This window comes from Rhea pennata, chromosome 1 (assembly GCF_028389875.1).
Source record: "Rhea pennata isolate bPtePen1 chromosome 1, bPtePen1.pri, whole genome shotgun sequence".
NCBI classification, from domain to species: domain Eukaryota; kingdom Metazoa; phylum Chordata; class Aves; order Rheiformes; family Rheidae; genus Rhea; species Rhea pennata.
Window position 1 is genome coordinate 27,028,703 of NC_084663.1, and position 19,185 is coordinate 27,047,887.

General features: G+C 35.0%; 1 protein-coding gene across 1 annotated transcript in view; it reads left to right on the forward strand.

Moving 5' to 3' along the window:
- CTTNBP2 (cortactin binding protein 2) overlaps positions 1 to 19,185 on the forward strand; it is a 91,144-nt gene that overhangs the window by 53,282 nt on the left and 18,677 nt on the right. Inside the window, exons 6-14 of the mRNA XM_062583392.1 lie at positions 3,102 to 3,201; positions 6,442 to 6,592; positions 7,739 to 7,993; positions 11,148 to 11,265; positions 13,738 to 14,013; positions 14,941 to 15,036; positions 15,454 to 15,533; positions 16,506 to 16,592; positions 16,676 to 16,775. Coding sequence (XP_062439376.1) covers positions 3,102 to 3,201; positions 6,442 to 6,592; positions 7,739 to 7,993; positions 11,148 to 11,265; positions 13,738 to 14,013; positions 14,941 to 15,036; positions 15,454 to 15,533; positions 16,506 to 16,592; positions 16,676 to 16,775 — 1,263 coding nt within the window. The remainder of the gene's footprint in view (positions 1 to 3,101; positions 3,202 to 6,441; positions 6,593 to 7,738; positions 7,994 to 11,147; positions 11,266 to 13,737; positions 14,014 to 14,940; positions 15,037 to 15,453; positions 15,534 to 16,505; positions 16,593 to 16,675; positions 16,776 to 19,185) is intronic.

Sequence of the window (19,185 nt, forward strand, 5' to 3'; positions counted from 1 at the left end):
TTTGACCAATTGTTTTCCTTCTTTCTTTCTGTGGGTGATTTAATAGGAAAACTTGTCCCAGGGGTGATAGCAACATAATTTCATTTGTTGAGGTCATTCTCTATCTGGAGTTAGTGACTATATATATGGAGATTTCTGTGATCCCCTACCCCTTATCTCCTGTAAATGCAATAAATCAACTAACTAGATTTTCTGATTACTCCTGAGCTGGACAAAAGAAGAGAGCAGCTCTACACTCATTAAGAGCCAGTGTAGTGAGTAGCTCGCTTTACACACAAACATGGTGTTTCAGAGACCCTGGAGAGGGTGGAAAGCACATGCTCTCCACATGCACTCAGTTGAAATACAGTACTTAAGATTCATAGATTAATAGGGAAAGGTAGAGTACGCTATAACCAACAGCAGCAGCTGTTGCATGCTCAAAGCCAAGTCTGTAGAGGAAAATGACTGTTACACAAGAAAAGAGAACACTCGTGGTATTCTTTCCTGTCAGTTTTAGTTGCAAGGCTACAACCTTCCTGTTCGTAAATGGTTGCACTTTGAGAGTTGCAGCTGAGGGCTTTTTCTAGCATGCAAAGCTCATAGCAGCTCCTTTGTTTCCTGCACGTGCACTGTCCCCTATTCTGTAGGTCTGAGAGGGAGAGTTTCACCATAAAATATATATGCTAAACACTTTCTTTGTGTTTGACTGAACACTGGGAAACTGAGCATCTTGACTTGATCCATTAACAAAGCAGGAGCCACCTCAATCTATTATGCATATCCTACTTGATAATCTATCCTACTTGATAATTTCTACAGTAGTTCATTGAGCTAATATATCTGTGTATCTGCATTGTGTTGGTAATCCTGACCATCTTCTGCCATGCAAGAGGTAGCTGAGAAATAAGAGAATGAAATAATAAAAGCCCCTGAAACTGAGAGATGTGAAGAGAATAATATCTTTTGGCCTCAGTTTTGTGCTAATTATATGTATTTGTGGTGTAATCAATTCTCTTCTATTTGGAGGCTGTGGCAGCATGGTTGATGGGAAAAACTGGCATAGTGTGGGAAGTAGAAAGGGGTGAGGTGCTGAGACATGGAGCTACACGGAGTCAGCTCTGCAGAGCCACCAGATGTGTCTGCACTGTGTTTGCCAGCACTCTGAAGAGCTAGCCACCCAGCTTTGGTGAAGAATATTCAAGTCTCCAGGTTTTTGTGCTAATAAATACCCATGTTTTCCTTTTGCTATGACCAAGGCCTTTAACTCTGTGACAACCTCAGTACCTTTCTTGTGCCTGCCCTTCTGCCCAGTGCCCTCCACTGCTGATTTTTTCTGTGGCAGACATCAGTGAATGGCAGTTAATGAGACAGGATTTACCCCAACTATGCTTTTCTCAAGCCCAGTTGAAAGTCTACCCAGAGGACCCAAGCTTCTTGGAGATTAGTGCTCCTCTACTGAATGTGCCAGGACAGATCTCACAGGGCTTACTAACTTGCATGCTATGCCTTATGAAAGTAGCTGTTATTTCTTCATGCTGGCACCTGCCCCTGAGAACAGGACAGGTCAGAACAATGATTTTCATCAAAAGCAAGGTAGATTAGCTACTACCTGAATGATCTGCTAATCACTAATTGCAAATTAACTGTATCTTTCTGGAAAGGTGGTAGTCTTCTGTGTGTTCTTTGTTGCTTCTGCATGGCTAACAAATGTTTTGGGAAGAAACTAAACAGTAGTCTAGCCAAATACCTGAAATTGTTTGAAGAAAATTTATTCAACATCGTTCAAAAAACCTTTAGAAAAATTTTAAGATGTCAAGCAGGAATCTGTGTTTTAGGTAACTGTTTACTTTAAGACAGGGATTAACAATGGAAAAAGAAAAAAAGCAGTTGATATCATTTATAATAAAGTATTTTTTCTGCTACAAAAAGATTGACGTCTAATTTGATTTTAGTTGCTGTTGTCCTACAGGTAGAAATATTCAAAAGTTGAATGAGAGCTATGACTTAAAAAATCTTTCAGAGGAAGTCTGGATAGCTTATCCTAACAAATGAGTCCTGATTAATTTCAAATCAGGTTACTTATATAAGAATCTTAATTTACAATACCAGTGTTTTAAAGTCTTACTTTTAGTGTTAAATTGCTCATTCAATCAACTCACAACATCTGCAGTAATATTTGAAAGAATTGTAACAAGAGCAAATATGTTAGATTAGTCAGATTTCTGAATAATTCTAAATACATGTTTCTGATCTCTAGAGATAAGCTTCACTGACAAAGCTTGGCTCCAGGATCTTAGCCAGTGTTGGAAAAGAAAGCATTAAACTTGCTCATAGAACTGGTCAGGAGTTCATAATTGGGAGTCTAGCTGAGCTTATTTTTAGAGTAGTAGTTTTAACTCCAGAAGACATTTTTATTTTGCTCTAGAACCAATTCTAATATGGAGCAAATTGAGTATTTTCTTCAAACTTACTTGGGTTAAGTGATATTCCAGTTTGTTGTGGATGAAAAGCACTCTACTTACTCTGCAATTAGTTATCTTAATTTAGCTATAGAATGGTGGGATCAGGCTGATTTTATTTTTAGCATGTTATTTTGGAATCATTTGGAACATGAATGGTTTGGGGGTTTTCTCTGGAGTTTGTATGCCTATCTGTCTTATTGCAGTCCCACATCAGGGTCCTAAAACAAGAGTGGCCAGCCTGTTGTACAAGCTGCATGTAACTTGCGAGCATTTCCCTGTGGCTTGGGATATGTCATGCGACTGCTAATGGGACTATGCTGTCATTAGGGGCTGCTGGATAATTCAGACTCCCAGCTTGGGAAGTACTTAAACTTGGTGTCAGTAAGTTTAGGGTTGCCATTAATACATATGTGTATGGATCCCAGTAGGGACCCAGGCCCTTTTTACGTAGAGCAGTGGTGCCCCCAGGGAATCATGCTTCTCTCACCTGCCAGCCAGAGCTTCTACTGCAATTCGCAAAGGTATGTGCTGTATATAGGCAAAAGGATTAGCTGCTGTTGCTCCAAAAATTAATGTCTCTTGAGCAGTTTTTAAACTTTGGGTAGTTATAACCACTCACTTTTGTTGTATGAGTCTATGTTTATTCTCAATTTATAGACTGTGTGAGATTGCTGCTGACTGCAGAAGCACAAGTTGATGCTGCTGATAAAAATGGCTTTACACCCTTGTGTTCAGCAGTTGCTCAGGGACATGTCAAGTAAGTGAAGTCTTAAGATTTTACCCATCAGCTGTTATCTGTTTTACTTTCTCTTTATACATTATATACTTTAGCGTGCACTCTGTGAATTCCTTTAAATGCACTTGTCATTTTTGAAAGCAACTACTGAATCTCATATTTATATGCCATTCTGGTTGAGTATTTTCTGTTTGTTTCGTTTCCAACTGCAGCTTTTAAGTTTGCTGAACATGTGTACTCTTTGTAACCACAATGTGACACTGGTCTCCATGGCAAGCTTAGATTTGAATTTTTTTCTTCATGTCCCCAAACAATATAAAGAAATAATTTTTGCGTTAATTTTTTTAAGTATAGGGAACTATGATTTATCATACAGAGATATAACAGCATTTATCTGGGTATTCAAATGTGTGATATAGAATCAAATTACTTAAATTGAAACTGATTTTTTAAAAGTTTAATTTTTTTCATATCAGTAAGTTTGAAAAACAGAAAATTATATATAGGTCAAAGAATGGTTTCTAAGAACATTCTTTGAAATGTAGTTACAGTAATTTCCCTCTATTTTTTTTTGAAGCTCATGGCTAATTTTAGAAAGAATCAGTGTTTTATGATAGCGTGTCATCTCTTTATCTCTTTATACTGAGAACTAGTAAACAGCAGTTCATTCAGATGACTCTTTTTCCTCCATTTTCTTTAAGTTGAAGGAGCTAAAGGCTAGCACTGTGTCCTTTTTGCTGCTTTACTGTATATCATGGAATCATAGAAAATAGAGGTGTTTTGAACTCTGAAAGTTCAAAGGAACTTCTAGATAACCTTTTCCAGACCACACTTAACCAGAACAAAGCTGTTTCAAAAGTATTAAACAGTCTGACTAGAAATCCGAATTAAAAATTTTTTTTTATGTATCTTTATTTTTGCTTCTCTCTCAACTTTGGATTCTTTTGATGCTGCATTTCGCGCTTTTCTAAGGATTTCTCTCTGAGACGTTAACATCTAGGGGTCACAGTCTTACAGTGCCATTGTATAGCGATAGGCCCTCATCCAGCAATGGGAAAGTTTGTCCCTGTCCTTTTATAATCTTCCATGAGTATATAAGGACCATCTTGCCACTTCTTACAGGACTTCAAGTTTATCAACTAAAGTATACCTTTTACTGTTTTAAACAAGAGGTAGCAGATCCCCAGAAGGTATTTTGAGCACAAAAATATATATCTAATTAAATGTTTTACATAAAATCTGTAAAATTTAGCTGTGACTTTAACAAGGTGTACAAAAATAGTCTTCATATTTTCTCACTAAAATAACTAACTTGGGGGGAGTGTTTATTTAAATGGCAAGCTATTTTTTTCACTGACTTACCCTCACAACACTTTGCTATATATAGTCTGCTCTGCTGTAATGTTGTTACATTCTTTTTCCGTTAGAGTTACTTATGTAATATGATATATCTAAGCACTTTTCTTACTTTCAATTTTTATATGTACTAAATGTGAACTAAATTATAAAGGTAAATGTAGAATAAAAACAAGGCTAGAAGAAAGTATCACTGACTACAAATGCTTTGGTAATGCTTTAGGCTTTTTGACCCATTGATCACTACAGAGTTCTGGCTCAGAAAAAATCTATTATGGGCAGAATTTGGGGCAATAGGATGATCTTTTCATTTTGGATTATCCAGTTGCATAGTCTATGTTACTTGTGTTTCTGCAGCAATAAGACTCTGGGACTAAGGATAGCAATGAACTGCACTTCAGAAAATACTGTTACCAGAAACTTTCAAAACCATTTCACACATTGGCCAGACTAGGCCAACAGACCTTATCTGACTTTGAGATTGGAAATTCAGCGTAGTCGTTCCAGAATCATTCAGTCCCCCAGGGAGCCCTTGCAGGACATTCAATGAAGTCTGTGTGAAGCTTTTTATTTACAGACTTGTGATTAGAGAGGCTTCTTTAGAGCCTTATTAGATTGGTTAGATTTTTAGAACCTATTAAAATGATACAGTACAATGGCTTGAGTACAAAGCAAAATGACAAAATAGATATTTTTAACATAGCAGACTTGAAACTCAATCTGCAGTTGTTTTATGGAAGTGTCATTTTCAGAAGGTCCAGCTTAGTCATTCAAATTAATGTTCTCTCTTTTACACTTTTCTAAAACTGGTCATTTTATTTTAAACTTGATCGACATTCAGACTAAATAAAAAAATTCGCTAAAATGAGATTTTTTTTTAAATTGTACTTGTGTTTTTTCCATCTGGAGTTTCTTACCTATCCTTTTTGTGTTTTAAAGCACTTTGTCATCCTCTTTGCTCTAGTGTGGTCCCCCTAACAAGTAATTATACAGCAGTGCACAATTGATGTCAGGCATTTTTTGTTGATATCCTTCCACTTTGAGTGGACTGGTAAAGATAGAACCAGAAAGACAGAATTCTTGCTTTAAAGTCCTGCTCTGAATTGTAAAGGGAATAGATCTGAATTAAGATTTTTCTAAAGTCTTGAGCGTTTCTGAAAAGCTGGATTTGGGAAGGGTAAAGAGGGCAAAGCTGGAATAAGAATCAGGAAGAAAACTGGACCTACTGCTACTGGCTCATGAGGAAGTGCAGGACCTTGGATCCAAATATTGGTCCCCGATGGGTTGCCAACTCTCTTCAAATTTCCACCTATTCTCTTCTATCTTCCTTATTACAGTAACTGCAACCAATACACCCCAAACCTTCCTTCAGTGACAGTGATATAGCTTCCATTCGGGCATCTGACATAACTGTTTTGTTGTCCCTACCAGTTTACTTCCATATGTGATCAACCCTCTTGCTGGTACCTAAAGCTAGTCTGGCCAAGAAACAAAACTCTCAGGAGTTTGAAGATAGGAATGGGAGTTGCTGGGGTTTTTTTTCTTTTCTTTTTCTTTTTTTTTTTTCTTTTAAAACTATTTTAAATATCAGAGGTCAGGAAAGAAATGTTATTTTCTTACTCAGCTGGAGGTTTTTCTTAAGCAGCTGTCATGAAAAGTTTTTATCAGCATGGTGAAATTAAATGTTTTAAATTCACAGTTTTTAAATGTATCTATAACAGTTTAAGATTTATGTGTTTAAATTAACCTAATTATAAAATTATACCTATTTCTATGGGATTGATAAAATAGATCTGTATCTATAAAATTCATACAATATAAAAAAAATTTTAGATATTGTAAATGGTAAAGAGTCAAATGAATGTCAGATAGAGGATAATTTTATTACCTTATCACTTCCTTTAGGTGTGCAGAATTATTAATTATGTATCAGGCTGATGTTAACCACGCTGCTGAAAGAGGACAGACACCTTTGTACTTGGCCTGTAAAAATGGAAATAATGAATGTATTAAGCTGTTGTTGGAAGGTGGAGCAGATCGAACAGTAAAAACCAGCGTAAGTTAAAATAGTTTGTAAAGATAAAGTACCTTGTATAGTATTGAATAACTCTGAAAACCTAGGAAATATTTAGAATATTAATCCAGGGTTGTCTTTAAAGCTGTGGTACACCATATAATTTGAAATTAATGTTTTGTTCTTTTCATCATATTTTGCAGTTTTATATTTTAAACTGTGTATTTTCTCTAAAATCTCCTGAATTACATTACTTTCCTCTTGTTTTATGTATTCTAGTTTGAGCCTGCAGTTTGTTGCAGGTCTTTTTCAGCTCCACTCGTGAGAATAGAACTGATACATTTTACTTGCTCTGAGGTGCAGATAGGGATTTTACTTCCACCTTTTATGTAAGGGTGCGTCTTTGTCCCTGAGGGCAAAAAAAATCCTCTCAAATTTGCCAGCCAATATGTAAAGTCTCTCTCATATCACACAGATGAATGTGGTCAAAAGAAATTGTGCATGCCGAAGAAGGGAAAAGAAGGGAGGACTGTCTCCAAATTAAAATTTTGATACTGCTCTTTTCAGGGAGTTTCCTGAAGTTTGTTTCTTAAAAATTTGTAGTAAACATGACCATAAATGTCTGATGTTGGCTGTCTAGAAAACACAGCACAAAAAAATAGTAACTTCACAATACATTCTGCTCCCCTGTTATTACACTGATTTTTTTTGATTCATTTATGCTGTTTTTAAATATATTTGACTTGAAATAAGAGAAAGTAACGATGTCAAAAACATGAAAATATATGACTGACATATACTGACATGTGAGTTGTACCACATAAAACAAATTATTTATTGTTAGAATCATGGTAGTTGGATATGTAATAAGGAAACAGACTTTTAACAGCTCTGTATCACTTAGACTCCTCTAAAAATTTTGCAGTCTGTTTACTGTGCCCTGTCCTTGGAGAAAACTGTAAAATTAGTGTACTACATTTCCTTCCTTTTCTTTCCTCCTTTCTTTCCTTCCTTCCACCCTATACACATACAAGCAACTCAGTTTTCCTAAAAAATTATTATGTGACTGTTGGCTATCTTTTTAATTTCCAAACACAGTATTCCGTATGAATTTATTACTGATATAATTGCTGTAAATATTTTTCTGTGTGTTTGGTGTGATTGAGCTTTTTTCTTTTTTTTGGGTAGGATGGCTGGACACCAATTCATGCAGCAGTGGATTCCGGTAACGTTGACAGTCTCAAGCTCCTTATGTACTACGAAGAGCCAAACAATGGGACCTCTTTGAACGATGCAGAGCCTAATTTAGACTACTTTGATTTGGAGAACAGAGAAGACAACTACAGTGCTAAAGCCAAGCCTCTTATTTCTGCAGATCTCATCAATCATGCTGACAAAGAGGGTTGGACTGCTGCCCATATAGCAGCATCAAAAGGCTTTAAGGTCAGTCTATATGAACAAATTCCAGAAACCTGGAATTTAAGCAAGATAAATCCTACTTTTTTCTAACTTTGAAGAACTAAAAATTAGGTGTAGAATCTAAGTTTGTCTAGTTTGTTTAATTTAGCGGAGACAGAAAGGTACTTCCAATGGATCATTTACCCCAGAAGCTGGGCATCCAGCGTGCACAAAATGAATCATCCTCTGTAAATGCCTATTTCATGGGGAAGGAGGGGGGAATTATAAAGAGAGAAAAGTTGATTACCTGAGATTCAAATTTTCAAAGTAAAATTGAGCTGAATTCCACCCTATATGTCTTTTCATTGGTTGTCCTGTGTTTAATACAAATAGTAGATGGATATAGTTTCCACTTAAAATTAGAAAAATATTAGCTGTGAACAATTTACACTGATGGAGGAAGAAGGAATAGTAGAGTCAGATAGCTATGAGTTGGATACATTGTTTAATTTCTTATTTTGGGCGGGCTTTTTAGTAGGCCTTTTTAAGTTTTTATCATTCCACACGAATAGCATGTGGAAAGACCTGACAGGACTTCCTGATTATACACTGGAAGATTTCCTGATGTGGAATATTACTTGAAGGGTTTAACATCAGAAGCTGTACATTTCTCGTGTGGATTGTTGAAAAAAATTTTTTTATGACAGCTGTCAGTCAGATCTTACTGTGAGACTGTTCCCTAGAGAGAAGATAAAGGGAGGGTTCTAAACACAGAAGAAAGTCAATTTTAGGAAAATATAGCCCAAGACTTTAAAAGTGGATATTGATTAAATGCCTGATTCGATATCTATTGTTATATTTGCTTTTTCAGATAAATTTACTATGATAAATTGATAATAGCCACAGATTTAAGAATCGGTTTACATTATGTTTAATCAGGAACTAGCCATTGTTTACTTACCATTTTGCATTAGGAACCAAGGCAGTGATCTTTTAGCAGTCTATTAGGCAGGTACAGAAACTTACTTAGATAACCTTCATTCATCCCACTTTAGTTCAAGGTATTTGTTATTGCCTGCAAATTCCTAAATGTTTGGGAACATGCTGCTTCCTGCTGCAATAACATAATCCTCTGCGACTTTGAAGCAAAGTTTTGTTTTATTTATTGTCTAAGAGAGGTTTTACTTAGGTGTTCTCTGTGAAGGCACAGAGACTGGGACTATTCATGTATACCTTTCATTAATAACTCACATTTTTGAGTTTCTGAGCACATTGCTACTCATCTGTTTAATAAAGCCTCTATTGAGGGTTGAGGATATGCTCTTAGATGATGAAGGCAATATATAGCTGGCAGATTCCTGGTTTTAATGTTGTGGAGACTTGAGTTGATTGTATTTGATTAAATGTATCAAGAGAGACATCTGGGACATTAAGAAGCTGAAAGAAGCGTAATAGCCATCCTCAAGTGCTGTTAACCGTTCTCTAGTCATTTACCTGTGCTTTCTGTAGCATGTTGCTGATGACAGTATATGATACATTGCATGTAAACAGTGTTAAGCACTTGCAGCATAATCTTCCAAGACTGACAGATGCCATTCTTTACAGATAAATTATGCTAGGACATCTTGGCTGCTCTTTCCAGGGCAGCAGAGCCAACATAGAATCTTAATCTCCAGAGAAAACAGCATTCCTCTGTCCTTTCCCACTTCTTTTTTCCCATATTACTTCCCTACTTTCAGTCTCACAGTTCCATCTCCTCCCTTCTGCTATACTTGCATTGTACGCATTTGAGAGAGAGTTTTAATTTACTAACCTGACAAAAAAAAAAAAACAGCTTTTTTTTTTCTAGATAAGTTTTTTTCTTCTGGCACAGTTAGTGAGCTGATTTTTGAAAAGATCTGACAAGTGCAGGATCCTCTATATGATAAAATTACATCTCATGGAAATAGCTTAAATTGAAACAAGTCTTTCTGTTAGAACAGCTACAAAATAGAGAGCAGCAGCCAAACCTTCAAGAAGCCACTGTTCTGAATCAGGATTTTAATAACCTTCTTCTCTGTCTTTTCAAGCTTTGACTGGTCTGATAAGATTAACCCCAAATGTTAATAATACAGTATTAACTAGTATCATTTGTAATGGTGGATTTTATTTATATAGATCTTTATTCTTGAAAGACATGTCTGAGAATGATGATGCATTCATGTAGGCCACCTGAATTCTTGTTGGTTGGATGAACATTAACAATCAGAATTTAATTAGTCTTCTGATTGCAAATGAATCAACATCTGAAATGTAGATTTGGGAGGGGTTGTTTTACTAGTCTGTGAGGAACTTTTTTATTATTGATTATTATTATTGTTTTCTTATTTTTTATTTTTTAGTGTCACAGTATTACCAATCCAAATTTATCTGCTAATGGCTTGTTTCTAATGAACTGTGATGAATTTTTGCATTTTTAAAGCATATTACTTTTCTTCAGTACATCTTAAGTCTTTGAATTTTAAAAGGGCATCATTTTCTTGGCATCCTCTAAATGTTTGTGCTCTGAATTTAGTATAAATCCAGTGTTATTTCACTGCATTGTTACTGCTATTACAGACATTCAGATTTACCTGCCAAAGAAGAAGCATGTAAGGTGATTTTAGAGGGATCATTGTTCTTTTGCTGTATACCACTCATATGTCAAGTATAATGGCAGCTCATACATTTGCTAATATACTTAGTGAACTGCTAAGTGAAATTGAGTCTATAGATTGCAGTCTGAATAGATTCATTAATTTGTCTGTATGAAGCTTTAAAATTGCCTTTTTAGTATTACTTGAACCTTGAAGCAGAGGTTTTCAAAACATTGTTTAGCTGGATTTCTGTTTCCTTTTGTGAATACCTAAACTAATGGCAAATGTTAAGAATTGCTCATTTCATCTCAGCAGCACTTGGTGATTTGAAACTGTAGAAGCCTGGCTGCCTGTGTTCTGCTTTTTTAAAATCTTAGTTTGAGAATTTCAGATCTGCCATAAAATATTTTTACTCCTGGTTTTCAACTCTGTGAGAAACATTTTGAACACGTGTAACCAGAAATTCTGTGAGCTGAATAATGCATGTGTAAGAATTTCAATTAGGAGTCTAAATGCCTATTGGTAGAATTGTTTGTTTAATGCAACAAATGGACAAGTGAATAAAACAGTTTTTACCTTTGCAGAACTGTCTAGAAATCCTTTGTAGCCATGGTGGACTAGAGGCTGAAAGAAAAGATAAGTGTAATCGAACACTGCATGATGTTGCTACTGATGATTGCAAACATCTTCTAGAAAACTTAAGTGAGTAATACTTGCTATCAGTACTATACAAAAATGTTTTTTATAAAGAGCTTTTGGGACACAAATGAGAAATATGAAAAAAGTAGTTGACATTTTTTGTCACTACAAATAAGTATTTTTACTTAAGTAGCAAGTTGTTATTATTCTACATTTTGCAAAAATACATGATAAAATCTTTGTGAAGACATTAAATGACTTACGTATTTATATTTTTATTGAAAAGATGGCATATTTTGTGCACATCTCCAAACATCTGTATCCTTTCAGAATTTAATATTAGTAATTATTTTTTCTGAAGCTATTATCCTCTTATACCCTCATTCTTTTCTTCGTATTGTTACAGAAAAATCACTAGGTGAGTAGATGTTGTGTTTCCTCTGACTAAGAAAATATTCCAGTCATATCTGAATTTTTTTTAGAGCAGTTTTATTTGTCACTTGTTTATTGTTGAGGAGATTGTTTGTTTTTTTCTTCAAAATGAGTCTTAGAGAAAACATCAAACTATTTCTTTTTTCCAGCATCAATAACTTCTGCCAGAAGACCAGTCTTCTGTCAGATTATGTCTTCTTCCTTCTTCTACGTAAGTTTGGCATAGGGAACACCTCATCTTTTCCAAGTAGTGTCTCAAAATTGAATAGAGCTAGCTGATTCCAGGTCTTGACAGTATATTTCTGGGATTAGAAATCTGTCCAGCCACTAATAAGTTCTACATTTTCTATTCCTATGCATAGGCAGAACTATTATCTTTGTAGATTTGTACGCTTCATAATTCACTATTTTTTTGTGGTTTATGTTGTGGGATGTAAGCCTGTGGCTAGTCTAGTTTATTGATTATCGGGAAGGCAGGGAAGCTTTCTGAACTCGTACTGAATTTCTCTTCAGTTGCCATGAGTTCTGGGTTCCTACCGTTTTCTCATAGGTGTGGTGTGAATAGAACTCAATTTCTGTTAGCAACTTCTGTTCTGTGCTCTACTTCTTTATCAGACTAAAGTCAATTCCTGAAGGCTGAATTTGTAGCCTGCTAAATTAAGGCTTGTACTATTTTCATCAGCCCTAATACTTTAGAATATCTGTCTGTTCAGGCTGATAATGGATCCAGTTCCGCAGGTCAGCACCTTTGGACTCCATTTCCCTTTTTTTTCATTTGTCAAACCAGTAGTTTACATCACTGCAATTGTAATTAGCTTTTCTCCCCCACAACATCTAATCTTTGGAAACTTGGGTACTCCACTTTTGGATCTAAGTATATGCCTCCACCAGCCAAGACTGTGTTTTGGGTAGAATGGGGGTCCCATCCTCCTGGGCCTCCATCATTATCCCGTAAGATCTCCACTGTAAGGAATTGCAGTCATGTGGGGCAGTAGGATGCTCCAACAGGTCTGGGTGACTGGGGGACTGGATTGCCAGCTATGCTGTAGAGGTCACCTACATGTACACTTTAAATTTGTCCTAGGGGACTGCTTTTCCATAGATATCCCCCCTAAATTTCTCATGGTCATTAGTCATTTCCCAGAGGTCCAGCCTTCAGAAGGGCAAGCCTTTGATATATTTTTCACAATGCCACATCTGAAACATGCTTTTGAGTAAGCTTGGTAGGCTGATGGGTTTAAACCAGAGCTTTTCTAATATCAGAAAAGCTTCATTGTGTTGTATCAGCTGAGGATTTGGCTTCTGAGTTCAAAAAGCAAAACTAAGATAATGTTGGAATCGTCCAGCATAAGCTGATATCATTTTTTTTGTAGCATACTTACCTTGTATTTCATGAATAATATCTGAAATGTATTGTCCTTGCAGTAAAGTTAGAAAGACATTTTCATTTTTCACTCAGTCATCTAAATGATCCATACAGATTTCAGTATGCTTCTGTGGCATTGTATTCCATTTTTTAAAGAGCAAGTCATAAAATAATTTCATTAAATCAGTTTTCTAGTATGTTTCTAGTATGTGTATGTAATTTTCCTACTTCCTTCTTTTAACATGTTCTCTGTTCTACAGCAAATTAAATATACATTTTCAAGTGAATTTTCTGGTTTAACTTCTTATTTAAAAATATTTGTTTTGGCTAACTGCCTTCTCCACTTGTATACGGAGCTAAAAATTTCCTTTGTGTATTGATGATTAAAAATATGCATAACAAGAATAAACTGAACATTAAGAAATCAAACACTATCTCTTTTTATTTATAAAAAAATAATTTGCAAGGAAGATATCAAAGATTATTTAAGTTTTGTCTTGCTTCTTATTAAATTAACATAATAATACTCATTTTTATTGTAATAATTGGTACTTTGATATTTGTTTTTCATCACTGCTCTGATTTTATGGTATTGATCTATGCTCTGCTTTTATGTTGACTCTTCCATAGCAGGACTTATGTAATGGCTTTCCTTTGCAATATTAGATCTTATTGGTCTTTTCTGGGGTTTCTCTTCAGTTTGCTGTTTTTCTTATTTTTAATTTTCTTTTTAACAGATGCTCTTAACGTACCTATAAGGATTTCAGTCAGTGGCATTGAACCAGCCCATTGTGGTACAGAGGAATTCGATACAGAAAACACAATATGCACTTTAAATATACGCAAACAGACATCATGGGATGATTTTTCAAAAGCAGTGTGTCAGGCAGTGACAAACCATTTTCAAGCAATTACTTCTGATGGATGGAGGAGCCTAGAAGACTTGTCATTTAATAGTGCTGCAGAATCCAGCATTGGCCTCAGTGCAAGCAGTATATTATCTGTCAAACTAGGTATCTATATTGGTTTAATAAAGAAAAGCAAAACTTACCAGGATTTCTATGAATTGTGAAATCTTATTCCATAGTTTTAAGTATATTTTTAACTACTTGTGATAGTTGCTTTATCTGTATTGTCATGACTACATTCATTTAATAAAACATTTTTATACTCAAAGATGCTTATTCTTTAAGTACTATTTACTGTAATAGAGTAGTATTCGATAAAAATATTTTAGGCTTCTGGATCTTTTAAATCTTACACTAATAAAGATACTACCTATGCAACTTAAAACATTGCCTGCATAAAAATATTACTTAGTTTCAGCTGTGTGGGTGGTGTAATGGATTAAGCATTTTAATTTTGTCTCTGGGACCACGAGGTCCTAGGTTAATTAGTCCTTTACTCAATTCAGCACTCCAGAGAAGGGATCTGTATTATATGTGAAACAAGACCAATTAAACAGAAAACTAAAACCTGTACAGTCAATCTTGACTGAATTTCCTAAGTGTAGGTTGAACAAAAGAACTCCTGGTTTATGTAGCTTCATTTATCAAGGTAAAACAGAAACATCTTTAAAAAGAATCTAAATAATAAGAAAGCTGCCCAACATTGGGAACTACTAGCAGTTGCATAGGATACTGGAAATTGCGTTTGCCTCATCTTCAAACAAACAAACAAACAAAATTCATATTTGACTGGCCATATTTTCTTGTTTTATCTAAAGTGAAATATAAATATTTTATATGTAAATATTCCTTACAAGCTAGCCTATTAAACTTCTGTCTTCATTAGCAGAAAACATCAGTATTATCAATCATATGATTTACTACATGGTATTGATTTATTTGTTCAATTGGTGTACACAATCTCTGCAGACAATTGAATAGGCTTTGAGTATGGATACCATGAATATTTATTTATTTGTTTGTTTTAAACAGGAAACATTTCATGGTCAACAGGCCAGATTTTTTCCCAACCACCATGGGACTTTTTGAAGAGGAACAGAGCTGAGCATGTTACGGTGTTTTTGTTGGGTAATTTTCAATTTTTAATTTTCAATTTTGAACATTTAAATGTTTCATGGATATATAATTTGAGAATCATTTGCTACTCTTTTTATTCTTTAGTGTTGTTTGGTCTTGAAAAATATACCAGGTTAATGAAATTATTTAACTAGATTTAAAAGGGCCTACAAAATCTAGAAAATATGTTGGCATATAAAAGCCCTAATACTCTTTTGATTATATAATAATATCCATTTTAATTATGTCGTAGATAACCATGAATCTGTGTTACTAGATGAGTGCCTTTAATTTCTTCACCATTTGAATTTGCATAGCCTGTAGTTCTAGGAGGTTACAGTAGATGCTGTATGCGAAGCACGTCTGTGTATCATAAATGCACATAAACATGAAAATTTTTAAAAAGTTACTTGCTTATCTCTTTTAAAGGACCTCAAGAAGGCTGTCTAAATAGTGTGACTTATGCATCTCTGATCCATCTTCAGACACTTCAGAATTACCTCCGCCTCGTAAGTACTAAGCTAGCTTCCTTCTACAAGGCATTAACTTTCTTCTTTAAACAGCTGCCATCTGATGAACTGCTTAGCAAAATGTATTAAAAGCTCTGTGATATCTTACTTCTTTCCAAAATTATTTCATTCCAGTTTTTGATGGAAAAGTAAGTTAGAATAAGTCATTAATATAAATAGTTGAGACCTGATTTTTATTATCAGCTTTATGTATAAACCCGTGATTCTTACAAGATATTTAATATCTGAAAGTGGAAATATAATTGGGTAACATGATTTAACTTTCATAGATCATTAGTTTTAACATAGATAGTCAAATGAGGTTTAGTTTAAAATTGCATAAATTCTGCTGTGTCTTGATAATACTTTATGTTGTTAGAATAACAGCTGTGTGCTGTAGGTTTCTGCTGTATTCAGCAATGTGCAGTTGCGCAATGACTGGAGTGTATTCTCTAACTGCTTACTCATAAGTATTGAATTTTTATAGCTAAAGTAGTTTTATAGTTAAGATAGTGAAATCCATTTTTATTCTACAGTATTGATAACATGATCCTGTTTCAACTGGAAATAAAGTTGAAAGTTAAGGTGAAAATAATGTTAAGTCCTTAGCAGTGACTTACACTCCTCTCTTCATTGATTTTAAGGTCATTCTCATTTATCTAGTCTCATTCCAAATCCAGAAAATACTTGTTTGCAACTCTTAAACACATCATTGATACCTGAATTTTTCAAGTTTTAATGATTGGTATAATAATACAATATTTTTTGTATAGTTTTATAAAGTAGGATCTTCCTTTATAAAAATATTTCAAAACTGTGATATACAAAAACTGCATATTTTGAATCTAATATATAAGATTATCAGTAGTAAAAGTTATCAATTTTGACCTCCATTAGGTGCTCTTTGTGATATCTAGGTAAAAAATGCCCAAATCTATGAACTTTCAAGTATAATTTATTGTCTGTCTGTAGGTTGAACAATACCGTAATGTCATCTTCCATGGTCCAGAAGGAAGTTTGCAAGACTATATAGCACATCATATAGCAGTCTGCATGAAGGTATTAACGCAAACATGTAAAATACATCACTTTGAAAATTGAAATATATATCATTTCATTAAATCTATAAATTTTCAACACAGCAAAAACAAGTGGCTGCAGGATCCTCATGTGAAATAGTTAAAGTTGAAGTGGATGCTGGTTTCTCCAAGGAGCAGCTCGCAGAATTGTTCATCAGTAGTGGTAAGATCATTTCAGCAGGACTAATTTCAGTAACTTGTAGGCATATTTTTAATGGTACAAAGAAAAGAAATACATTAAAACATTTTGCACAGAATGGGGCATGTTTTAACAGAATCTATAATTTTCCAGGTACCTGAGGAATAATAAGAATCTAAGCTGAGACAGAACTAAATATTCAGTAGGGAGTTCTTTGTACAGTTGATGCTGTTTGTGTAAAACAGTTTGTAATACGTTTTCTTCTGTCTCATTCTTTATCTCCTTTGTTTGTGAGCCTTTAAGTTGATTGCAAAGGTGTTCAGATCTACCAAATCAGAAATGACAGTCTATTGTTGCTTTATTGTAGCTGTTTGAATGTGAAAAAAATCTTAAGAAAAGTTCAGTTATACTATGACCTCTTTTGGAATCTAAGGAGCAGTGAAAAAGTAGTTAAAAAAGCCAGACCATTTACTTTCAATATTTATTTACTAAATACTTACGTATGGCTCTGAGTCCAACTGTTGGCACCCAGGCAGACAATTATTACTATGTGTGTATTCTCACGTGTTACTGCAGGGCAACATTGAATTTCTGTCAGTGTAAAGTGAAGAGTTTTCTCATAACAAATATGAATAACCACATGTAGGCTACAGTCCCATCATGTGAGTGCTCCACAGTTAAATAATCTGAGTGGTCAGTGGGCTTTACCTTTGAAAGGTCAGGATGATTAAACGGTTAATTAATTGGTATGAATGAAAAAATGAGAGAAGACAAGAGTAGCCAAAAATGAATGACAAGAAGAACAGGCAAATTAAGTAAGGAAGGAACCAGAAGAATGAGGGGATATGGATCAGGTAAAAGTAGGAAGAAGAACATAAAAAAGAACAGAATAATACTAAAAGTGAGAGGCAAAGCAAAGTTTTACCTGGGGGGCTTGTTCATATGTACACATACAGCAGTAATATAAGAGCCTGAAGAGAGATGCAGTATTTCCTTCTTCTTACTACTTTTCAGATTAATTTTGACTCAAATACAGTTTTGCTCTTTGAAAGCAGTTCTCAGCTCTATAGTTACCTTTGCTCCTTTGCAGTATTTTTTTTAATTTTTTTTCTGTCTCTTTTTTATAAGGATTAGTTTTCTGGGGTTTTGGGAGGGTTGGAAGGGAGGTCAATGGGCAACAAAAACAAGCAGTATAATTTGAATCTAATCTTGATAGCGTTCAACCTTCATCCAAAAAAATGCTGAACCTTCCCTTTTTATTATTCTGGCCTCTTCTAGAGCTCTAGGAATTTAACTTTACTTTTCATGCAGTACAGACATTCATGTTGACAGTAACATTATTAACAAAATTATGTTTTTGGAGTTATTATGCTTCACTTCTTGTATTCAGGCTGGGCTTCAAGCTTTTGAAACTGTTAAATCTATCGATGCAATCCGATGTGCTGCGGTGTTGAAACTTTGAGACACAGAAAGCTTTGAGATGATCTGCCTCTACCTTTTTTTCTCCTCAGTATGGACAAATCAGAAATACCAAGAGGACTTTGATTGTTCCAACACAAATGGTTTATTAGAAAAGCAAAATGGTGTGTGTTATTCAGTTCTGTTTGTTAGCTTACTTCGCAGTGTTACTTTGTTCCATGTTAATTTGTGTTCTTCCAGAAAATCTTGATCATAGTTTGAAGGATAGCATGTATCAGTGATTATTCCTGCTTGGCATTTTGAGTGCCACCACGTTACTGGGAAAGAAGAAGAGAACGTTTAATCAGAATTTAGCTAGGGCTTGATTTTTGGCCTGCAGGCCAGAAAATCATTTGTGATCTGTTTTATTTACTAGCTTCTGTGTCTCTAGGAATGCTGCTTCTTTTGGAGGCTTGACTGTGTCAGCAATATACTTCTCTCAATAATCTGTGCTTGCGTTACAGCAGTGTGTTGCTGGTTGATCTCTCATTCTTCTGCCTACTCCTTTTCCCGTTGTTTGGCTGCATCTTCTGCCATAGGAGAATGCTCTCTCCCTCTGTCCAGATGGTTTCTTCAGGCCAAGAGGATAGTATTTGGGACTCAGTAAACAGATCCCCATCTTTCTGCTACACAGCTATATCTTAGTAAAACACAGCAGTAGTACTTAGGAAACTGCTACGGTTGCTGTAGATAAAATTGCTGCAAAAATGAGAAATCTTCTAATTCCAAATGGTCTTCAATGAACCAGAGGAATTCAGTGAGCCAAAACTTTAGGGAATTGTCAGCTGGAAAAATCCTCTTCTCAGAGCTTAAGAAAAGGCTTCTTACTATTTTTTCTTTCTGACTCCTGAGACCTTGCATACAATCTCATGTCCCTCTCAAAGAACCCCATAAGCTCTCCAGACACATGTGAAAGTAGTGTCTTAATGACAGAGCATCAGAGCTTCCAGAAGAGCCTCTCTTGACTTTGACTTCT